The sequence below is a fragment of the Lontra canadensis genome, unplaced genomic scaffold (genome assembly GCF_010015895.1).
Source record: "Lontra canadensis isolate GAN:19392208 unplaced genomic scaffold, GSC_riverotter_1.0 scaffold195, whole genome shotgun sequence".
NCBI classification, from domain to species: Eukaryota; Metazoa; Chordata; class Mammalia; order Carnivora; family Mustelidae; genus Lontra; species Lontra canadensis.
The window spans coordinates 1,426,393-1,450,567 of record NW_022631189.1 but is presented as its reverse complement, the minus strand read 5'-3'; the positions used below and the strand labels follow the sequence as shown (position 1 = coordinate 1,450,567).

General features: G+C 37.6%; 1 protein-coding gene across 1 annotated transcript in view; it reads left to right on the top strand.

Moving 5' to 3' along the window:
* Nucleotides 1-12,779: 12,779 nt before the first annotated feature.
* Nucleotides 12,780-24,175, top strand: part of CPA6 (carboxypeptidase A6) — an 80,182-nt gene continuing 68,786 nt past the window's right edge. Inside the window, exons 1-4 of the mRNA XM_032847902.1 lie at nt 12,780-12,846; nt 15,531-15,628; nt 19,699-19,813; nt 21,818-21,919. Of these exons, the coding sequence (XP_032703793.1) occupies nt 21,830-21,919 (90 nt within the window). The 5' untranslated portion in view covers nt 12,780-12,846; nt 15,531-15,628; nt 19,699-19,813; nt 21,818-21,829. The remainder of the gene's footprint in view (nt 12,847-15,530; nt 15,629-19,698; nt 19,814-21,817; nt 21,920-24,175) is intronic.

Below are 24,175 nucleotides of genomic sequence, written 5' to 3'. Positions count from 1 at the left end.
TTGTTTCTTTATGTTGTCCCTAGGACTTCCAGTATTGTGTGGAATAAAGTGGCCAGAATGGACATCCTTGTCTTATTCTTAACCTAAGGGAAAAGCTCTGCTTTTCACCATTGAGTATGATGTTGGCTGTGAGTTTTTCATATAAGGTCTTTATAGACATACTTTGCAAAGGGTTTGTTATCTAGAGTGGATGTCATACTTTGTCAAATACTTGTCTGCATCTACTGAGATGATCATATGATTTTATGATGTGATGCATATTGTTGATTGTTTTGTGAATATTGAACCACACTTGCATGCCAGGAATAAATCCCACTTTATTGTAATGAATGATTTTTTTTAATGTATTGTTGGACTTGGTTTGCTAATATTTTGTTGAAAGTTTTTGCATCTGTATTCATGACAGGTAGTGGCCTGTAGTTTCCTTTTGTTCATGTCTTTATCCCAGTTTTGGTATCAGAGTGATACCACCCTCACAGAATGAATTTCAAGTTTTCCTTCCTCTTGTATTTTTTGGAATAGTTTAAGAAGATCGATATTGACTTTTCTTTAAAATTTTGATAGAATTCACCTGTGAAGCTATCTAGTCCTGGACTTTGGTTTGGGTAGTTGTTTTATTATTATTATTATTATTATTATTATTACTGATTCAATTGCATTGTTAGTAATTGGTCTGTTCAAATTTTCTCTTTCTTCCTGCTTTAGTTTTGGTGAGATATATGTTTCCAAGAATTTCTCCATTTCTTCTAAGCTGTCCAATTTGTTGGCATCTAGGTTTTCATAATATTGTTTCAATTGTTTGCAATTGGCAATAAAATTGTTCTCTTAAATTCTCTTTCTGATAGTTTGATGTTACTGTATAGAAACACAAGAGTTTTTTGTGTGTTTATTTTGTATTATGTATCTTTCCTGAGTTTATTAGTTCCAACAGGTTTTTTTTTTAAGTCTTTAGGGTTTTCCATATATAAAATCATGTCTTCTGCAAATAATGGTAGTTTTGCTTCTTCCTTTGCAATGTGGATGCCTTTTATTTCTCTTTCTTGTTTAATTAGTTAGAACTTCCAATACTGTGTTAAATAAAAGTGGTGTAAGTGGGCATCCTTATTTTATTTCTGATCTTACAGGAAAACCTTTTAGCCTTTTTCGTTGACTATCATGTTAGCTGTGGGTTTGTCATTTATGGCCTTTATTATACTGAGGTATGTTCCCTCTATACCTATGTTCTTGAGAGTTCTTATCAAGTGTTTCCCTGCATCTACTGATATGATCATATTATTTTTATTCTTTATTAATGTAATTGATTACATTGATTGATTTGGGGGTGTTGAACCATCTTTGCATCCCTGAAATAAATACCACTTGATTGTGGTGTGTCATTTTTTAAATGTATTGTTGAATTCAGTTTGCTAATATTTTGTTGAGAAATTTGGCATTTATATATCAGAAATATTGACTGGTAATTTTTTTTACAATGTCTTTATCTCATTTTGCTATCTTGGTAATTAATTAAAGTGAGTTATGAAGTGCTCCCTAATCCAGATTTTTGGAATTTCTGGAGAAGAATATGCAGTAAATATTCTTTAAATGTTTGATAGAATTCATCAGTGAAGATGTCTGGTCCTGCACTTTGGTTTGTTGGAAGGTTTTTGATAAATGATTCAATCTCACTACTAGTAATAAGTCAATTTGTATTTTATTTTTCTTCATGATTCAATAACATAGACTGTTTCTAGAATTTTATATATTTCTTCTAGGTTTTTGGTGTGTAATTATTTGTAGTAGTCTCGTGATCTTTTGTATTTCTATGGTATGTGTTATAATCTTTCCTTTCTCATTTCTGACTTTATTTGAACCTTCATTTTTTTATTCCTGGTGAGTCTAACTAAAGTTTTGTCAGTTTTATCTTTTCAAGGACCAGCTCTTAGCTTCATTGATTTTTTTTCTATTTTCCTTTTATTCTCTATTTCCACTCTAATCTTTGTTATTTCCTTCCCTTCTAACTTTGGGCTTTGTTTGTTCTTTTTTCTAGTGCCTCTAGGTATAAAGTTAGATGGAGATGTTTCTTAGTTCTTAAAGTGGTTCTTAAAGTGTTGCTATGAACTTCTTTCTTAGAACTGCTTCTGAAGCATTCCATCAATTTTGGTAAATTGTGTTTCCATTTTCATATCTCAAGATAGATTTTTATTTCTCCTTTGATTTCTTTATTGATGCATTGGTTGTTTGGTACCATGTTTCTTAATCTCTACATATTTGTAATTTTTCCAGTTCTCTTTTTTCAGTTGCTTTCTAGGTTCATACTATGGGATCAGGAAAAAATGCTTGATATAATTTCAATCTTCTTAAATTTACAGTTTTTTAGTGACCTAACATATCTCCTGGAGAATGTTATAAATAAACATATAAAAATGACATAACATATGTTATATATATGATATATTTATTCTGACCTAATGTGTCATTTATAGCCAATGTTTCCTTACGGTTTTCTGTCTACATGATCTATCCATTGATGTAAATGTGGTATTAAAGTCCCCCATTATTATTGTATTGCTGTCAATTTCTCCCTTTAGGTCTGCAAATATTTGATTTATATATTTAGATGTTTTAAATTTTGGTGCAAAAATATTTACAAATGTTACATCCTTTGTTAAACTGACCTCTTTATCATTATGCAATGTCTTTTATTTGTCTTTTATTACAGTCTTTGTTTTAAATTTTACTGGTACAAGTTTATCAGCTCTCCTTTGGTTTACGTTTGTGTGGAACATCTTATTACATTCTTTCACTTTCAGGCTTTGTGTTTCATTACATTTAAAGTGGGTTTCTTTTACGCAGTATATAGATGGGTCTCCTTGTTTTATCCTTTTAGCCACTCTAGGTTTTTTGATTATAGAATTTAGTTCATTTACATTTAAAGTAATTTTACTAATAGGTGTGTACTTATTGCCTTTTTGGTTAACTGGTTTTTGGGATGTTTGGTTCCTCTTTGTTTCTTCTTCTCTTGCTCTCTTCCTTTGTGGTTTAATGACTTTCTTAAATGTTATGCTTAAATCCTTTCTTATCTTTTGTGTTTCTACTATAGGTTTTTGTTTTGTGGTTGTCATGAGGCTCACACATAACAGCCTAATATGTAACATTCTATTTTAAATTGATAGCAAGTTAATTTGAAAGCATTCAAAAACTAAATTTTCTTCCCTCAACATAGTACATTTTAATGTCACATTTTCTTTTCTTTTTTTTTCTTTTTCAAGTTTTTATTTAAATTCTAGGTAACATAGAGTGTAATATTAGTTGCAGGTATAGAATGTAGTGATTCTTCACCCACATACAACTCCCACTGCTCATGACAACAAATGTTCTTAATACCTGTCCCCTATTTAACCTATCCCCCTACCCACCTTCCCTCCAATAACCATCAGTTTTTTCTCTACACTTAAATCTTTCCTGATTTGTCAAAGATAAGTTGACCACATAGTTGAGGGTCCATTTCTGGGTTTGCAGTTCTGTTCCATTGATCTATGTGTCTGTTTTTGTGCCAATACCATGCTGTCTTGGTGATCACAGCTTTGTAACATAGCATGAAGTCAGGCAATGTGATGCCCCTAGCTTTGTTTTTCTTTTTCAACATTCCCTTGGAGACTCAGAGTCTTTTCTGGTTCCATACAAAATTTAGGATTGTTTGTTCCATATCTTTGAAAAATGCCAATGGTATTTTAATATGGATGACAATGAAAGTGTAGATTGCTCTAGGCAGTGTAGACATTTTAACAATGTTTATTCTTCCAATCCATGGAGCATGGAACATTTTTCCATCTTTTTGTCTCTTCAATTTCTTTCATAAGTATACTGTAGTTTCTAGAATATAGATCTTTTACTCTTTGGTAGTTTTATTCTTGGGTATCTTATGGTTTTTGGTGCTATTCTAAATGGAATCGATTCTCTAATTTCTCTTTCTACATCTACACTGTTAATATATAGAAAAGCAACTGATTTCTGTGCATTGATTGTAGCTCTATTTTTAATTTTCTGAGGAACCTTCACTCTGTTTTCCAAAGTGGCTGCACCAATTTGCATTCCCACCAGCAGTGTAAGAGGGTTCCCATTTCTCCACAACCTCTCCAATACTTGTTGTTTCTTGCCTTGTCAATTTTTGCCATTCTAACTGGTGTCAGGTGGTATCTCAATGTGATTTTTATTTGTTTTGTTTTGTTCCATTTTATTTTATTTTGTTTCTTTTCAGTGTTCCAGCATTCATTGTTTATGCACCACACCCAGAGCTCCATGCAATACATGCCCTCCATAATACCCACCACCAGGCTCACACACACCCCCACTCCCCTCCCCTTTAAAACCCTCAGTTTGTTTCTCAGAGTCCATAGTCTCTTATGGTTTGTCTCCCCCTCCAATTTCCCCTGACTCATTTCTCTGCTCCATCTCCCAATGTCCTCTGTGTTATTCCTTATGCTCCACAAGTAAGTGAAACCATATGATAATTGACTCTCTCTGCTTGACTTATTTCACTCAGCATAATCTCCTCCAGTCCCATCCATGTTGATACAGAAGTTGGGTATTCATCCTTTCCTATGGAGGCATACTACTCCATTGTATATGTGGACCATATCTTCTTTATCCATTCATCCATTGAAGGGCATCTTGGTTCTTTCCACAGTTTGGCGACTGTGGCCATTCCTGCTATAAACACTGGGGTAGAGATGGCCCTTCTTTTCACTACATCAGTGTCTTTGGGGTAAATACCCAGTAGTGCAATTGCAGGGTCATAGGGAAGCTCTGTTTTTAATTTCTTAAGGAATCTCCACATTGTTTTCCATAGTGGCTGTACCAACTTGCATTCCCACCAACAGTGTAGTAGGGTTCCCCTTTCTCCACATCCTCTCTAATACATTTTGTTTACTGTCTTGTTGATTTTGGCCATTCTAACTGGTGTAAGGTTGTGTATCTCAGTGTGATTTTGATTTGAATCTCCTTGATGCCTAATGATGATGAACATTTTTTCATGTGTCTGTTAGCCATTTGTATGTCTTTGTAGAAGTGTCTGTTCATGTCTTCTGCCCATTTTTTTATTTGATTACCTGTCTTTTGGGTGTTGAGTTGGGAAGTTCTTTATAGATCTTGGATGTTAGCTCTTTGTCTGTAGTGTCACTTGTAAACATCTTCCATTCCATGGGTTGCCTGTTTGTTTTGTTGACTGTTTCCTTTGTTATGTAGATCTTTTTATCTTGATGAAGTCCCAAAAGTTCATTTTTGCTTTTGTTTCCCTTGCCTCTGGAGATGTGTCTTAAAAGAAATTGCTGTGGCCTATTTTGAAGGGGTTGCTGCCCATGTTCTCCTCTAGGATCTTAATGGATTCTTGTCTCACATTGAGGTCTTTCATCCATTTAGAGTTTATCTTCGTGTATGGTATAAGAGAATGGTCCAGTTTCTTTCTTCTAAGGAATGTTCCTTTAGTACTTGTAAGTTTTCAAATGTTCACTTAGAGGGCATGAATTAAGTAGTATCAACTCTTTTACATGAAAAAGGTGGTACTATGCGGTACTACAAAGATGCCAGGGTACCAGGATCAGTGTCATTGAGTTCCTAATTTCTCCTGGATAGACCATCACAAGGCTACTTCCTTCATTCCATAACCCCAACACCCCTATCACTCAAATTACCTTCAAGCCATTCTGGCTAGATATTACAGGGAGTGCCCACCCCTCATTTGTCATTCCATTAGTTATCACATGACCTCAGTAAAATAGTGGTCATCCTGAGATGAGGAAAAGCAGCTCTGGCAGCCAGGCCCAGCCTGGCAGTAACAGCAAAAGCTTGATGTTCTCCTGTTAGACCACTTTACAGAGCACCAACACCAGTCAAGACCATTCTGTGTTCTTCATGAAATAAGATAAAAACAAGACCACTCTGATCATGTCTAAACAAAGACCAAAAAAAAAAAAAATTGTCCAAACCAGAAAAATGACAAAACCTCCCTCCCCCACCTTTTTTTTTTTAATATGACTATTGCTTCTTTATCACTTATAGCCCCAATTGTTTCTTTCACCTTCTAGATAAAATTATCAGGATATCCAGTGATGGATTTCCCCTCATTTTGATAATATTCAACCAAAGAAAAATCTCAGTTCCTTAACCCTATCCAGAATCACCTAACACAAGCCCAAATCCCATTAGTTCTAACACCATCTTTCTGAGATTACCCCTTCTTGAAATAAGCAAATAAATAAAATCTTTTTTTCAGCATGTTTATTTCATATTTTATTAGACTGATGTACATTTCATCATTTCTGAGAAATAAAGCTAACATAGGACTAATGGAGAATATGGAAGGGGGAGAAGCCATCCACAAATTTGAGTAAACTAGAAAAGTACATAAATCATTGTGTTGGAAGAGAAGGAAAACAGAGGTGAAAAAAGGTTTCTAAAAAGAATAGACTTTGTTCTACTTATTGAGTATGTGCTTTAGGGAAGTAATAACTTAGCATTTTGTAAGAGAGAGAGGATGAAGCTAGGTAAAATGAGTCCCAGAATTTTAACAACCTACCAAGTGCCTTTGGTTTGTAAGGGACCATATTCTCTGGCTAAGTTCCTTTCCAGCATTCCCCTGGTATCTTAAATGTTAATAAGTCACAAGAAGTAGAACAAAGACAATAATAACCATAAAATATAAGCATTTCTTTAACTGTGTTGCTAAAATGGCCACTCTGGTCATCAGAGAAGTATGTAGTACTGTGACCTAAGAAGCAGCATATTCTAAGATTAAACTTAATGAAAATTTAAAATTTAAAGACCTGTGAGTTGGGAGTACCTAGGTTGCTCAGTCGGCTAAAAGTCTGCCTTTACCTCAGGTCATAATCTCAGAGTCCTGGAATTGAGTCCTGCATTGGGCTCCCTGCTTAGCAAGGAATCTGCTTCTCCCTCTGCTCCTCATGATCTCTCTCTCTCTCTCTCTCTCTCAAATAAGTAAATAAAATCTTTTTAAAGAAACCAAACACTTATGAGTCAAGAAGTAGGATGAGTGGACAAAATTGAAGTGGACTACCTTATAGATTTCTTGGTAAGAGGAACTAGAATTAGAATCCAGAAATACTATGGAGCAGTTTTAGAGAGAGCACATATCTGAAAAAATGAAAGATAAAAATGGGTTATTTCATTTATTCCATCTACAGAATATTTAGTGCCTTCTGTGGCATGCATGGTTTTAAGCGCTAGAGGTATGGGCAGAAGGGGAGAATTTTACAGATTCTGTTCTCATGAAGATAATAGGAAAATGGATATTGATATGACAATTGCAATAAGGTGAATCGTAGACCCCCCAAAATGTATGCCTATTCCCTAACCCCTAGAAATTGTGAACATGGCCTAATTTGAAAAAAGAATTTTTAAATGCACTTAAAGATCTCACATAAGAATATCCAGAATTATCCAGATATCTCCTAAATCCAAAGACAAGTATCCTTAGAAGTTATGGAAGAGAAGATACAGACACAGATGAGAAGACCATGTAATGATGGAAATGGATATTGGGGAGATGTGGCCACAAGCCAAGGATGCCTAGAACCACCAGAAGCTGGAAGATGCAAGGAAGGACCTCCCCTGGATGCTTCAGGGAGAATATTGCCTGTCAATATCTAGATCTTGGACTTCTGGCCTCCAGAACTGCGTGAGACTATATCTCTGCTGTTTTAACCCATCTGAGATGTTGAAATTCATTATAGCAGCCCTAGAAAACTAATGTAATATCTATAAGAATAAGATGTAATTAAAAGTTCCATGAAAGCAGATAGCAACAGTTCTTGACCTTGGGTGTCAGAAAATCTTCTCAAGAGGTCAGAGACAAAAATCCTAAAAGAAGACACAAGGTTAAATGGATTCAGACCAAAAACACAATCTCAAGGGTAAATAAGAGAGGATACTTTCCTGTGCATTAAGATTTTATGGGTGTTAATATGTAAATAATATGATTATGTAAATTAAACCCTAGTTGACTACAAACTTGATATGGAGGTTTCGTATTTAGAAACCTATTATGTGACACATAAGTGCTCAATACTTTTCCAAACGAACAAAAAGTAGAGTAAATATAGAGTAGGACTCTCCTCTCCTTTGCTTCTGCGTTACTTTAAGTGGCTGGGAGGCAGACCATCTGTTCCCAAGCTGAAGAGACACCAGATGTCTTCCCATATCCTCATGAAAGACTCACTCTGAAACCGTTGGGGGACACTGACTGCACCTGCACAAATACCTGCACCAGGTATGTAATTAGCCATGGGCCTAAAATACAGGTGGACCATGAAGCCTGGACCAAGCCAATAAGTAAACACAGCACAAGGACCAGAAGAGCCATGAAATTAGTGCCAGACTAAAATATGACAGTTTTTTATTGCAAATAAATTATTTTTGAGTTTTGAATCATTTACCATTTAACAAATGACCCCTGTTCACCAGGTGCTGTTTAAAGCATTTTATAGGAGTGCCTGGGTGGTTCAGTCAGTTTGGCTCAGATCATGATCCCACAGTCCTGGGAGTCCTGCATCGCACCCCCTGATGAGAGGGAGCCTGCTTCTGCCTCTACCCACCCCACCCCCCACCACTGCTTGTGAGCTCTCCCTCCCTTTCAAATAAATAAATAAAATCTTTTAAAAATAATAAAATAAAGCATTTTATAAGTATTAATTAGTTTAAACCTAACAAATCTATAAAATATATGGTATTTATAGCTTCATTTTATAAATGAGGAGACAAGCACAGAGAGCTGAAGTAAGTTGCCCAGAGTCACACAGCAGCAGAACCGGGATCCAGACTCATCCTGTCCTGAGTTTCAAAATTTATGCTCTTAATGATTATATTTACTATAGTCTTTATTATCCCATAACAGTAACAACCAAGAAGTGCAATTATCATCTTCATTTTACAGATGAAGAAAGTGAGGCCCAAAGAGATGAAGGAACACATCCTACCTTACACAGATGCTAATTGTAGAGAGCTTGAATATGATTGTAAGAAGTCAGACTCTAGAGTCCAGGGAATTAACCAGCAGGTTATCATTGCTTCAAATCCAGCTGGTTGCCCTTGTGTTAGGAAACATGCCAGCCTTGCTCATATTCTTGGTTTATTTATTGCTTCCCCTCCTCCTTAAAGTTGTCTATAGGTTTTAATGTTTGAATAAGAGAATCATCTCCTCATAGTCTTCATTTTACTCAGTAAAACTTTATCTTTACTACTTCTAGCTTTTTTTAGATATACTTTTCAAAAAAAAATAGCTAATATTTTTTAAGATTTCACTGTATGCCAGACTCTCTGCTGTGTGTTTTACTTCTATTTTTTCCAACTCATCCTACAGAAAAGACTGTAGGTAGGTTTTTTTATTATCTTCATAGACAGCTGAGGAATTTGAGGCTCAGAAATGTTGAAAGCTCCCCTGAAGTCATATAGCCAATACTACCAAAGCTCGCATTCCATTTCAGGACCTTCAGATTCCAAAGTCCATACTCATACTCTTGATGACACACTAAATTGCCTCCACCTCTCTCTTTCTCTCTCCCCACCCCCCACTTTTTTTTTTTAAGTAAGCTCCACGGCTAATGTGGAGCCCAACATGGGCTTGAACTCACAACCCTGAGATCAAGACCTGAGCTGAAATCAAGAGTCAAGATGGTTAACTGATTGAGCCACCCTGGTGCCCCTAAATTGCTTCCACCTCTTAAACAGATCTGACTATACGTGACTAGCAATCCTTTGAGGAAAGGAAAACATGGGAACAACCACCAGGTTTCAGGGCAAGAAGTTTCTGGAAAGGAGCCTCCTTTCCTTGGAATATCAGATGGCTCTTTACAGCCAAGACCTGCAGTAGTTAGCACACAACCTGAGGCCATCCTGACAAGACTACTAATCCTTCGTTGTCATCATCATAAACCCTCACCGAGCTTTGCCATTCAAAGATAGTTTATCACTTCATCTGGATGTGGTCAGGCCCTAAGGAAATGATGGTAATCTGCCCAGAGTAAACTGATCTCAACTTTGAAATAAATGCATATTAATTTATAGGGTCAATAACCCCTGACAGGAGAGATTAGAGTAGGAGACCTGCAAACCAAACCTCCTCAAACACTAAGTCAAGAACTTGGAAGTTACTTATTTCCTCAGAAGACCCTAAACACACTTACCATACAGGCACTGGAGCTAAGCACTTCCCGTGTCTCCATTTTGGAGCTCTGCATCCTTGGAAAATTGACTTTGCTTCTATGAATCTGAGTCTTCCTTTTTTTTTTTTTTTTTTTTTTTTTTTATTTGTGATAAAGAGAGCTTGAGAGAGAGAGAGAGAGAGAGAGATCACAAGAAGGGGGAGTGGGAGAGGGAGAAGCAAGCTCCCTGCCCATCAGGGAGCCCAATGCGGGACTCAATCCTAGGACTCTGGGACCATGACCTGAGCTGAAGGCAGCTGCTTAACCCACTGAGCCACCCAGGTGCCCTCATTCTTTAAATGTCTCTACCATTAACTCCTACCTGAAGGCATTATTGAAAAGATCAGAAATACCTATAAAGTAGGGGCACTTTACAAATGTCACATGAGTATTACTGTCCCCTGTATCTTGATATGGGCATGTGCCTGCCACCCAGATTGAAATACCCATGTTATATATCCAAGTATCCTTTCCCCAAAATTTTACTGGAGAAAAGCTGATAATTCATTTTAACTTCCTTTCCTAATATCACAACAGAATACAATTCCCGATTTTGCAAATTGCTTTTGTTAGTTTCCTACAGACCAACTGCTTTGTCTGATGGCCTGTTTCCTAGGAAGCCCTCTCCAGGTCAGGCTGTGGGGCTTGTCACTTCCACGGAACTCCCTACAGGGAAGTACTTTCTTCTGCAGGATGAGGATTCTTATTTTAGCATGCACCCTAAATGACACATAAAGGAATTTGCCAGAGTGGCTATTCATATTATTTTAGGTTCTTATGGCTCTCTACCCTCCAAATACAGCACTATTTCCTCATCTTCACTGGCATTAAGGGATGTCAGCAAAACTTAATATAAAAAAAACTGTCTCTGTAAAGGGTTTAGAGGCAGGTCTCAAAGATGATTAAAGGATCAGAAAACCTAATATGTAGAGAAAGTGAAAGACACCAATGTACTTTATCTAACGGAGGCAAGAAACCAGACATCCCCTACTGAACAATGGAACAAGAGAAAATGAAGCTGTGCTGCAGTGTGAGGGATGGGGAGAAAGATCTGCAGTCTTCTTAAATGTGGCTATGAGTTATGTTAAGATCTTGTCAACCATCCTCTTTTGGAGACTTAAAAGATGTGGTCTGGATACATCTACTGGGGACAGGTTTGTTCAGTCCTACATGTATCCTTGCCCATGGGCTGACAGATGGATCAAATGACCTCTCAGCATCCCTTCCAGCCCACACTTCTGTTTTTCTATGATTGTTGGACTGGTACGAGAGCTGAGTCAGATTTGCCCTTGCAATTTTGAGGAGGAGTCAGCTGCTTAAAAAAAAAAAAAAAAAAAAAAAAAATGTAGACTCTGTCCCCAAAACAAATGCTTCTCTACCCTGTTCAAGATTAAATTATATCACCAGAGGTCTTATTTCCTTGAGCCACAAAGCATTTTTGGTCTTCTAGAGTTCCGTACCAGAACGCAGACACTGACACCTAAATGAGGATCAAGTAACTAAATCTTATCAGATCAGAGATCAAGGCCCTGTGACAGATGAAGGCTGGAAATGCAGGAAGAGGAGAGAGAGTCCCAAACACAGAGAAGACAGAGACAGGACTATAAAGGCAAATTGGGTCTAATTGAAAATTGTAGCCTGAGGTTACTCCAGAAGGGAGGATGGGGCCCTCTTCCCTCCCAGCTGAGTTCAGTAATTCCTTCAAAGAATGCAGAGCACTAGCTACTGGATGTGAAGCACCAGACAAGGCACTGGGAGCACTGCAGTAAGACAAACACACAGCTGGCTCCTGCTTTCCTGCAAAACACTGAACATGGGGTGAACGTAGAGTAAATACTACATGGGATCTCCACATATGCAAGGGTGAGTTGCTGATGTACACACAAGGCACTCTTCTGGGCATCTGGAATGGGGTGGTGACCAAATGGAGCTTACATTCTGATAAGATGAAACTAGGGAATGAAAGAAGCATGAGTTGCTCTAAGAACTCTGACAGAGAGACGAGCCTCGCTAAAAAGTCCAACCTGAGAAAGGGATGCTTCTATCACCATGTGAAGCTTGAGTAGGGACTGGTAAAAGGTATGCGTTGGGGAAGGAGGAAATACCTGGAGAGTGTTCCATTTCACGTTACCAAATGTTGCCAAGCTACCACAGTTTGTTGTATAGTAAAATAAAAGGTAATTTATATCTTTCTCTCTCTTATTCAAGTATTTGTGTAATAATTTTAAGCATATCAAAGTCATACTTAAAACTGCTTTATCTAATTTTTACCTTGTGGCTTTAATGTATATTGGTCTCTAAACTGTTACTTGTCAATTATGATCAAATTCTATTACAGATATGATATAATTTGGAGACCTAAATCAAAATCAAGTTAGTTTTACCCTGTTGATAAAAGCATTGAGTTTAAATCCAAAATGTGTTTGTATTTCTGAATGTAAACAAAATGACATGTTTCACCTTGTGACATAGATCTTTCCCCACCTGCATGGAATATGAATTATAGGTTGGTTCCTGCACTACAGGTGGACCTGTGGCAGCCCAGCAGTATCTCCTATGTATCAAAAGGAGCAGTTACTGATGTCCATATTCCCCAAAATGGTTCCCAAGCCCTGTTAGCATTCTTACAGGAAGCCAACATCCAGTACAAGTAAGCATTCTTTTTCACTTGCTTAATTCATGAGTACTAAATTGAACTGAATGAGAGGTGTATTCAGGTTATTTACTAAGTGCCTACAACAGCATTTCAGGCACTGTTTTTCACACTGCAAAAACAGATGCAAATGTAACACAGTTACAGTCACCTTTGATGTGCTTACTAGTGTGATGAAGGAGGGGAGAAGAACCACACTAGCCTATCATTTTACCCTTAACACTAGGTGGCCAGCGGTCACCAAACTGTGGAAAGAACCAAGATGCCCTTCAACGGATGAATGGATAAGGAAGATGTAGTCCATATACAGTATGGAGTATTATGCCTCCATCAGAAAGGATGAATACCCAACTTTTGTAGCAACATGGACGGGACTGGAAGAGATTATGCTAAGTGAAATAAGTCAAGCAGAGAGAGTCAATTATCATATGGCTTCATATTATTTGTGGAGCATAACAAATAACATGGAGGACATGGGGAGATGGAGAGGAGAAGGGAGTTGAGGGAAATTGGAAGGGGAGGTGAACCATGAGAGACTATGGACTCTGAAAAACAATCTGAGGGTTTTGAAGGGGCGGGGGGTGGGAGGTTGGGGAAACCAGGTGGTGGGTATTAGGGAGGGCATGGATTGCAGGGAGCACTGGGTGTGATGCAAAAACAATGAATACTTTTATGCTGAAAAGAAATAAAAAATAAAAATAAAAAATATATAAATTTTTAAAAAACCACTAGGTGGCCAGAGTAAACAGAGATCTCTGTGTGACGAAAGGAGAGCAGCCTAACAATGCCCAGAAACTGGGTAGGAATGCAGGGGGAGATAAAGCTTTCTGCAGGAGCAATGACACCTAAGCACAGGATGAGCCCCAGGACTTGCAGGCAGAGGGGACAGTGCAAGCAAAGGGAAGAAGCAGTATGCTACCTATTTAGGGAAGTGAAGTGTTTGAGTGTTATCAGTGTACAAACTGGGAGTAGAAACAAAAGATGCTGGAGATGTTGAGGGAAGACCAGGTTGTGGGAAGTCTGATGTGTACAGAGCTAGGATGTATGTGTGTGATGCTGCACACTGGGATGATGGAAGTAAGGGAGCCAGATATAAGCGGGGTGGAAGGGCAACAGGGGACTACAATAATAGTCCAAGTAAAAGGTTGAGAGGCATTGAGTCAGGACCAGAGTAGTGTGATCAGGAAAGTATTAAAAAAAAATAGTTAATAGGCAAAAACCCCTGGTCTCTGCACTTGGTTGGATGTGGGAAGGAAGAAATCAAGCACAGCCCCAAATCTTCTAGCTTGGGCAATGGAGTAGATAGATTAAAATAGATCAGGTTATCTTGAGGTATTTGGTTTGGGTTGTTTGCATTTTTTTTTTAAAGGAATAGTTACATAATAAGAATGAAGCAAACAGAAGATAGTCACAGGAGTCAAAGAAGAAACGAGAGACTTTCGAGAGGGAGAAACATTAGTGGTGCCAAGTGTGCAGTAATATCCAGCAAGAAAAGGACTGACCAGTTTCCTCTGGATTTGGCAATGTAAATTGTGTTGGTAACTCTCGTGGTAGAATGTGGGATTAAATTGTCAGGAGCATAAGACAGAGAAAGAAGTGAATAGGAGGTAGGAACATGGAGAAGCAGAGCAGACTACTGCTCTTAGAAATTAAAATAAGGAGAGAGGTAGAGAATAAGGAATGACTATAAGGAGATGCAGCATCAATGACCGCTTGAAATTTGGAATTTTAGGGGGTAGGGAGCAATTTTGGTATGTCTGCAGGCTGAATGGAGGAACAAGTTAGGGAAGGAGACATTGATGATACAAGATAGAATGCACCAATGGAAGAATGGGTTTGAGCACTAGGAAGGATACCTTATCCAGTAAGGCTGAAGAGGTAAATGTAAGTCTAGTTAGGATTATAAAGAGGAGAGTCAACAACTTGAAAGAAATAATAACTAATGGGTAAATTTTCTATATGGAATAGGAAGCAAAATTATCTACCAAAAGGGAAGAAACGAGGGCTGAAGAAATTTACCAAGAGAAAAACTGGGGTAAGAACTAATAACTGGTTGTTGAAAAGAAGCGAGACGGTATTGCTCATACAGAAAGATCAGCATGGCAAGGAAGTTGAGTTCCTAGTGAGATACTAGCTCAAGTATTCATCCATGGTGTCAAATCTGGAAAGGAAAGGAGAAGAGTGTAGGAGGAATGATGGAGTCAAATGGAAGAATCAGGAAGGGCATAAGGATCATTATATGGAACGCAGATACAGCATAACTGAGGGCAACAAGGAAATGGAAGGAAGAAAATTTTGACAAAATGTAGGCTGATATTAAGAGTCCTGGTATAGAACATTTATGGCTGGTGACAAAAGTCAGGGCGTAGTCATGGAAGATTTGGCTGAAGTGGAGTGTAAATCACCAAGACTGATGTGGTTGAGAATGAATGGACTAAATCACCAGAGAATCAATACAGCAGTTTTGAATTTCCTTTGGTGTTGGCAAGATTAGAGATAAAAAGACAAAATGTGCCCCTGGGACAGTAATTTCAGAGATTACACAGGAGTTAGAGGAAAGAAACAAGGAATGGCACAATGCCAAAGGCCAAATTAGCTTTTTCTAGAAGTATGATTGATAGGGAAGGAGAAATGCAGATTTGGGAGGATGCTGACCTCCTTCCCTTCTGGTCCCATGATAGGTGGATTGGCAGAAGAGAAAGCCACAAAAGAATCTATCCTTGAGAGAGTCCAATTTCTATCAGGGCAAGAATACGAGAGGAGAGAGTTCTCTGAAGAGGTAAGAATGTTGGAAGTCTATTTACAGTGAAAGCAGGCTTCCAGCAGGCACATCATAGAATGAAGTGGTGGAGTGATGACGAGTCAATGCAGGATGTGGGGGAGAAGGGCAGTAGTGTGAATTAATGACATGGAAAGGAGTGACATAACTTCATTTGGGAATCTAGGATTTCAGGGCTGAGAGGCATGATCTTAAGTGACTAACCTGAATTGCTCCAACTTTTCAGCAAATTGTTGTACTGTTAAAACTGGCAGGAAGATCACTGATGATGTCTGGTAAGGCCTGGGATGGGCTCACGGCTCTGTGAGTCAATAGTGAAAGCCTTAGTCTCTGGTAGTCTGAGCCACAGGGTGCAAAGTAACAGTGACATTCCTACCTCGTCCACACAAATACTTCCCTGCCTGAAAGATAATTACACCCTTATTAAAGTACTGATATGCTTTTTACAGAAAGGTATTTTATTGTGCTTCTAGAACAGAGTAGAGTCACAGCTGTGCATAAAACTATTGTTCATATTGAACACATTTTAGTCATCACTATAACTTTGAAGGCGTGCTTTGATTCTCTGAATGCCTGGAAGGAAGGAGTTTGGTAATTATATCTATAGGTGCTCAGCAATAACTCACATGCTTCATTAATTATAATTCAGTAGAAGGGAATATACCAGTTATTTTAACAAGTCTCTGTTTCTTGCCATTAAATATAGGTCATGTGGAACTGATATAGAATAAAATATCACACTTTTTGTCACAGAGAATGGAATCTAAAAAAAATGAATGTTTTAAATCAGTTGTCTCCTCATGGTGGACATCATTTAGAATTATTCATTTTGTTGGTCTCAAGATAATAACACATAAGAGTCAATTAAATTCCACAGGGCAGTAGGTAGAGATCATTTTTAATTGACTTTTATCATTGTTGCCTAGGGTATTTTCAAAAGATTATCATTAACTCTGTACAACTGCACATAATATATAGCTGTAGTCATCTTCAAGGCAGAGATAATGTGACCCCATGAGTCTGGCCCCTGGGTAATGAGTCCCTTTCAATGACATGACAGATGAGATGACTCATTCTGTTATAAAAAATTCAATCATTTTATAAATTAAATACCTGTAAAAATTGGCAGTGGAATTTCAAGTTTCGAGCCCCACTGACCTGCCCTAGAAGCTTTGGGGCGGGGGTTTTATACTGAGTGTTGACATCATTTGAAAAGTTCTCAGTAGCTCTGGTCACTATCCTAGGAGTATATGCAACTAGGGTAGGAATAATAATCAGCCATAAAGGACCTAGAAAATACAACACTTATAAATGCTATTTTGGGCTCCTTCTCATCAATCTGTGGTGTTGACTACTTAACAAGAAAAATGAAAAATAAAAAATTAAAAATTAAAAGAATTAAAGGTAAAAAAAAAAAAGAAAGAAAGAAAAATGGGGCTAGAACTATCACACAACAATTATTTTAATTTTCAGATTGGTCTTTTAGGACTTATATTAAGATACTGTCCAGTTATTGAACATAGAACTGTATTAGTTTTCTAGGACTGTCATAACAAATACCACAGACTGGCTGGTTTAAAAGGCAAAAATTTATTGTCTCATGATTCTTGAGGCTAGAAGACTTAGATCAAGGTGTGGGTAGAGTTGGTTCCTTCTGAGGGCCTTGAGGGAAGGATCAGTCCCAGGCTTCTTTCCATGGTTTGTAGACAGCCATCTTTGCCTCTTCATATCTTCCCTCTATGTGTGTCTTTGTGTCCTGATTTCTCCAGTATATGCAACATAAAATGTACCATTTTAACCATTTTAAATATACAATTCAGTGACATTAAGTACATTCACATTACACAACCATCAGCACATGCATCTCTAGAACTTTCTCATCTTCCCAAACTGAATTTCCTCTTTCTATAAAAACATCAGCCGTATTGGATCAGAGTGCATCCTGGTGACCAAAGTTTAATTACATCTGCAATAATCCTAGTCCCAAATAAGGTCACATTCTGAGGTGCTGGGGGTTAGGACTTCAACATATGAACTGGGGGAGATGGGGACGTAATTCAACCCATACCAGATCCCCAAAGACAGTAGCTTCAATCAAATAGAATTTACTTCTCCCTCATGGAATGGTCCAAAGGTCCAGAATCTGGGACTGCACCACTCCAACCACCACTGTTGTTACCATAACTGCCTCTCACCCTATAAACCTGGTAACTAGACACTGGAGTGCTGAGTCCAGCAATGCCGACTGTCTCTCAACAGTCACATCTCTGTGGCCTTGTCATGGCCACAGCAACAGCAGGAGATGGCCTCTACCTCATTCTTAACTTCCTATCTTAACAGTGTTTACAAATCTGTACCCAGAATCAAGACTGCAAGAGAGTCAGGAAAAAGTAGGTTTCAGCTTCCCAGCCCCTGAGGTACAGGAAGTCCATAAGGAGAGTAGGTAGCTGACCATGTCCAGTACAGACACTCAGGAGAGGAAAAAGGAAACAAGGGTCAGCCATATTCTACTATTCTCTTCGTTTGCATTTAATTTGGAACTTGAGAGGACTGATACCAGTGATTTTCTAGATTTAATGAACGTGAATTAGTGGTTTCCAGATTGTTAGCCTAAATTTGATCCCCACACTATATTAAAATCACTTTAGTGAGCTTTCAAAAAGGACTGATACTTATTCATAAATATTCTTATCTATGTAGGGCCCAATGTCGTATATTTTTAAGTTTTTTTTATTTTTAAGTAATCTCCACACCCAACGTGGTACCCCAGGTCACAACTCCAAGATCCAGAGTCACACACTCTTCCAATTGAGCCAGTCAGGTGCCCCAGTGTGGCATATTTTTTTAAAGCTCACAGGTAACTTTAAAGCAATGCAGCTTAAGAATCACTAGCCTAAATGGATAGGCAAATATTAAGGAATCCAAAAACTAGTTCTACTTAGGGCACTTGGAGACTTTAAAAGAAAACTGAAGCGCTTAAGAGTTTATTCATCAAAGAAGTTAATATCCATCTAGAACGATCCCGTACAACTTGAAACTGAAAAACTTTATAATTTTGCTACTTTGGTGAAGACACTAGTAAACTTGACTAGAAAATATTAAGATAAATCCATTGTAGGAGCAATTCTCCATTAGAATTATTTCAACAATTCTCTGAATGGACATTTCATGATGTGACCGGTAATATGTCATAGTCATTTATCAATTGATAATGATAAATGATAAAGAATCTAATCAATTAATAGGCATAGCTTTTTGTACTGAAACTCTTGGGAAAATATTGCCTTTCTAAGGGGAACAATGGTAGTTCTATCAGGAACTGCCAAACAAACAGATGTATCAGCATCAGAGCTTCGTAACTTTCTGGTGGTAAATGTGGGGAATTGCTCTTACCTTGAGTGGGAACAGTTTGCACTTGTTTGTATTTAGAAGGTCTGTCCACTTTGGAAATAATGCAATGACAATATACCATGGCTCAATTTGTAAACATTCAAACATTTTTTGAACTTTTGAAAACTTTTTTTGTGGGTGTGTTGTCTTGTTTTGGGGTTCATAATGTCACACTGGACTCAGAGTCTAAAGACTAGAATTCAGGTTCACATTCTGAGTTCAAATTCTGGCTCTGTACTCCCTAGCAGAGTGATGTTGGCAGGTTCTTAACATTTTGGGGGCTCATTTTTCCCTGTCTGTAAAACGGAAGTAACAAGAAAATCTACCTTATAGGGTAGATTTTTAACTTTAACTCAGCTCGTGTACATGAAGTACATAGCATGGTATCTAAATAGGTACTCAATAAATGTAAATGCTCATACCCATCATTCAGTTCTTATAGCTGTTCAGTTAGTGGTAGTAATTATTATCATTTGAGAATATCTACCTATAATTTTACCTTTTATGTTCTTTACCTAATTTAATAGTTTCTATTTCCCAAAAGAGAACATTTTCCCAACATTTGATATTTTTCAAGATGTCAATATTTGCTATCCTCTTTTTCATAGATGCATAATTTTCTTTTCAAATTTTATGTGATCTCCATTCAGTTTGCATCATGTCTATCATTTCAAATCCAGGGTCCTCATAGAAGATCTTCAGAACACACTGGAAAAGGCAAGCAGTTTGCGAACCCAGAGAAATCGAAGATACCTGTCTGGATATAATTATGAAGTTTATCACTCCTTAGAAGAAGTATGTAATCAGAGGAGCTTTTGTTTTTGTTTGTTTGTTTGTTTGTTTGTTTGTTTAATAAATACAGCTTTATCATTTAGGTCTGATGGCTGGGGGAAAAGCATAAAGATAGAGGCAGGGGCCATATGAAGAACATATAATGTTCTTATACGGCCCAGCCAGCTCAGTTCATCATCTCTTCCATTATTAAGCCTTTATAAGAAATAGTGAAATAAGTTGGATTTCATTTGCTTTACCCAAACCACCCCTCCAAAATACATGGGAAGGGCAATGGAAAAGTGAGGTAATGCTACTATAATTGCAGTTGTGAAAACCTTAACTAAAAAGCCATGGAAGGTAGATCCAGTCAGAGTTTGAGGCAGTGATTTGGATGGGGGTGGAGTGAACGTTGATTCTTGCCACATAGCTTCTGCACAAGTTGAGGCCTCCCAAAGGCCAAGCCTTATTTGCAGAATCTCAGGACCTTTAAACATGTTGTTATTTATTCTTCCTATTACTCATTCTACAACAACCTCATTCTTACCACTATATCCTTTACTGGTCACCTAGACAATACCTAATTACTCTTTGAATCTCAGCCCAAGCAAAAAGATGGCTGTTTCTACTCTCGAAGATGGAATTAGAACTCCTCACCTCCAACCCCAGCATATTACATGCACCCACAGCACATGGATATGATATCTGTCATAGTTTTTATGTATATAATTGTAGGACCACTTGATTAATGCTTTTCTCTCTTCATAAGCTTCAAGTTCAATGAGGGAAGGCCATTTCTTTCTTGTTCACCACTATATCCCCAGTGGCAAGCAAATAGGAACCTCCAAGTAGGTAGTAGATGACAGAATAAATAAATGAAGATGTACATAGATTTTCCAGCTTTCCCTGAATTGAGCAAAGGAATGTCAGGCATAAAATTAATGTGATCCAAAAAAAAAAAAATAATGTGATCCTGTTATATTCTAAGGCAAATATTTGGTTATCTTGATAGTGACTTTTTATCCAAAATTATTTTCATATATTTCATGTTCCAACATATGTTTTAGAAGCTTGAAATTAGAAGCAATGGGAAGATTTTAGCTAGCTTGGCACATGGAAGTGTTATAAAATGCACTAGAAAAAAATTTTAAATATATCTATAGATATGTACATACATATACATACATATATACACATAAGATACATATATATAATATATATATATATATATATATATGTATGCTCATTAGACTAAATAAGAATAGAAAGAAAAGAAAGCTTGGTACTTCTCAAAATCTAAATTTTTCAGCACAGACTGTCTTGCACACCATGGATTAAAGGGACACTTTTGTGTGACTTCCTTACTTCTTATAAAGCTTTTAAGTCAGAAATGTCATTCATATTTCTAAGTGCCTTATTCATCCATCTCAAATATACCTTCTTCTGATGACAGATAAGTGTGTGTGACTGGATCAATGCAAATGTATCACCGTTACTGGGAAAATTATTCAGAGTATGCCCTCTGATGTGTGACTTGAATAACCTTTAAATGGAGAAGACAATGCCTTTTTCTTAGCATCTTCTTTTCAGTGGCAAATTACAGTATATGGGACTTTAATAGACCCTTTCAAGTAGTTTGCATAGTTTTCATGAACCTGATTTCTTTTTCCTCTTAAGTACTTGGGAGGGAAATGGAAATAATTTTTGTTTTCAAAAAGAACCCAGAACACATGGGTTAATTTTCTACAAAGCTCTGCCATCAAGATACCAATGATAAATGGTAGTAGAAGGTATGCATTAAAAAGGGGACAATATAAAGACATGAAGCTACTATTTGTAAAGACAGAAAATAAAATATAATTTTAAGTGTCTTAAGGAAAATTAAAAACACAAAACTGATTTTTGTTCAGTTTTATAATCATGTATGCTCTTTGAGCCTGAGACTTATTGCTGCCTTTTGTTACCTTTTGTTCTCTAAAAGTTCCATAACTGGAAGAGTCTGACATGGTTTTCATTTATTTGTTTTAGATTCAAAATTGGATGCGTCATCTAAATAAAACTCATTCAGGTCTCATTCACATGTTCTCTATTGGAAAATCATATGAGGGAAGGTCTCTATATGTTTTAAAGGTAAAAATATTTTTCTTATTTAGTAAGCATAAAAACATTTATTTATTTAGTAAACATTCATCTTTTTCAAGTTTGACTTATGGGAAAAAATGAAATGATCTTTCACAGCATCTCATTTTTAATATCATCTGATAATTTCCCTTAGATTTTTGGGCCATATTTAATTTTTGCCATTGAGTATTCTAGGGAATGCTATTTCTAACATAGAGTTGTTGACGCTCTTTAAAATAATGGCATTCAAATTATTGTGAGCTGGTGCTTCTTAAGGTGAACCAGTGCAAAAATGTATATGTATAAGAAAGTATATGCCCTTCCCAGTCTTTGACCCTACATTCTCTCCTAGCTACTTACCCAGAGCTCTCTATCTCTTCTCAGCCAAACATCTGAGAAGTTTTCCTTATATCACTGTTTCTATTTCCTTACCTCCCATTCAGACCTTGACTCAATGGCCTTCACCCCCATGGCTCTTCTAAAATTTCTCTTGCTGAGACCAACAATGACTCCTAGTTGGTTCTCCTTTGTCTCTGACCATGCCCTCCTGTCTCACTCACTGGCCCCTCTCCCCTTGCCCTTCCCATGGGTTCTGATCATTCCAGAACTCTCTGCTCAGATCTATACTCTCCTTCTACCAACCTCTCTAGATGGACACTTCACCCCCATGGTTTCAACAATCATTCCAGAAATTTCTATTTAGTTGGGGTCCACTCTCTGGAGCTTTACATTCGTATGTCATTACCTACTTGACCTTCTCATCTCAATATTCACAAAAGCACCTCAGACTCAAAATGGCACCATTCTGTGACCGCAGTCAAGAAGCATGAACATCATCCTAAATTCCTCTTCTTTATTTTTACCACTTCCTTTAAATCTACCACTGAGAACTGACAATTCTTTCTTCTAAATATCTTTTGGATCTGCTGCAGTTCCTTCTCTTGTCTTCCTTACTCTTGCCCTAACTTATCTCTGGATCTCTTCTCCATGGACTATCACAATAAAGCATTCAGTACGCAGTTCCTTTCAAGTTCCTGTCCTCGCCCCTCTCATACTCTAATCAGTCACTACTGTCAGCATGACCTTGTGTCCATCCGTGCCTTTGTCTCTCTATCTCACAGACATACCCCTCTCCCATGAAATACACGATGAAACCTTATCTCTTTTACATAAGATCCAGGGATTTCACATGTTCTCTGCCTCTGCCTCTTGTTTCATTTGCCATTTCTTCTTCATACCCCAAAAACAGTTCTTCAAAGAGGATGTGTCCAGATTCTCTTCCAAGCTTGAGATCCCTTCTTCCACCTTGTCTGCTGGGCAAGCTTCAAGTCTTACCCAACTACTCAAGTGTTCCTCCCCTGAAAAGCTTTATTTTATTCTCTGGGAAAATTATACATTACACCCCATGCTCCCTAAGCAACTTATGCATGTCCATATCACAAAGATTGATTGTTCCCATGTCTGCCCTCCCTATTAGCATATAAACTCTTTGTCTTTTCATCTTTGAATCTCCAGTGTCAAGCACAGTATCAAAAAAGGATCTCCTGAAGTATTACTTGAGTGAAGTAATGAATGAAAACTAGGTCCCCTATGAATATAATGTTAGTAGCTACCTATTTGTTATTGAGTTAAAAACCACATTTAAGTAATATTGATATAATGAGATTATAAAGAAAACTCTGTCACTTGATTTTACAAATCAATTTGCTTTGCTTTCCCATTTTGTGTTGTAATAAAATTTGACTTTGTACAGCAATAAAACTTAATTATTGCTGGGGTACCTGATGGCTCAGTCAGTTAAGTGTCTGTTTTCAGCTCTGGTCATGATTCCAGGGTCCTGGGATCGAGCCCTGCATTGTGCTCATTGGGGAGTCTGCTTCTCTCTCTACCCCTTCCCCTGCTCCTGCTCTCTCTCTCTCTCTTTCTCAAATAAATAAAATCCTTTAAAAAAATTTTAAAAACATAATTATTGCTTTAAGAAATACTCTTTGTGATTCTGATTCTCTTGGAGGAGGGGGTTAGGAGGAAGAGGAATTTAGCTTTTTACTTAACAATCACATATGATATTGAAGGAGAAGCAAATTTGGGGCACCTGGGTGGCTCAACCAGTTAAGCATCCAGCTCTTGATTTCAGCTTAGGTCATGGTCTTGGGGTCATGAGATCAAGCCCTAAATTGGGCTCTGCGCTCAGTGTGGAATCTGCCTAGGATTCTCTCTCTCTCCCTCTCCCTCAGCCCCTCCTCCTGCTCACACAAGTGCTCTTGC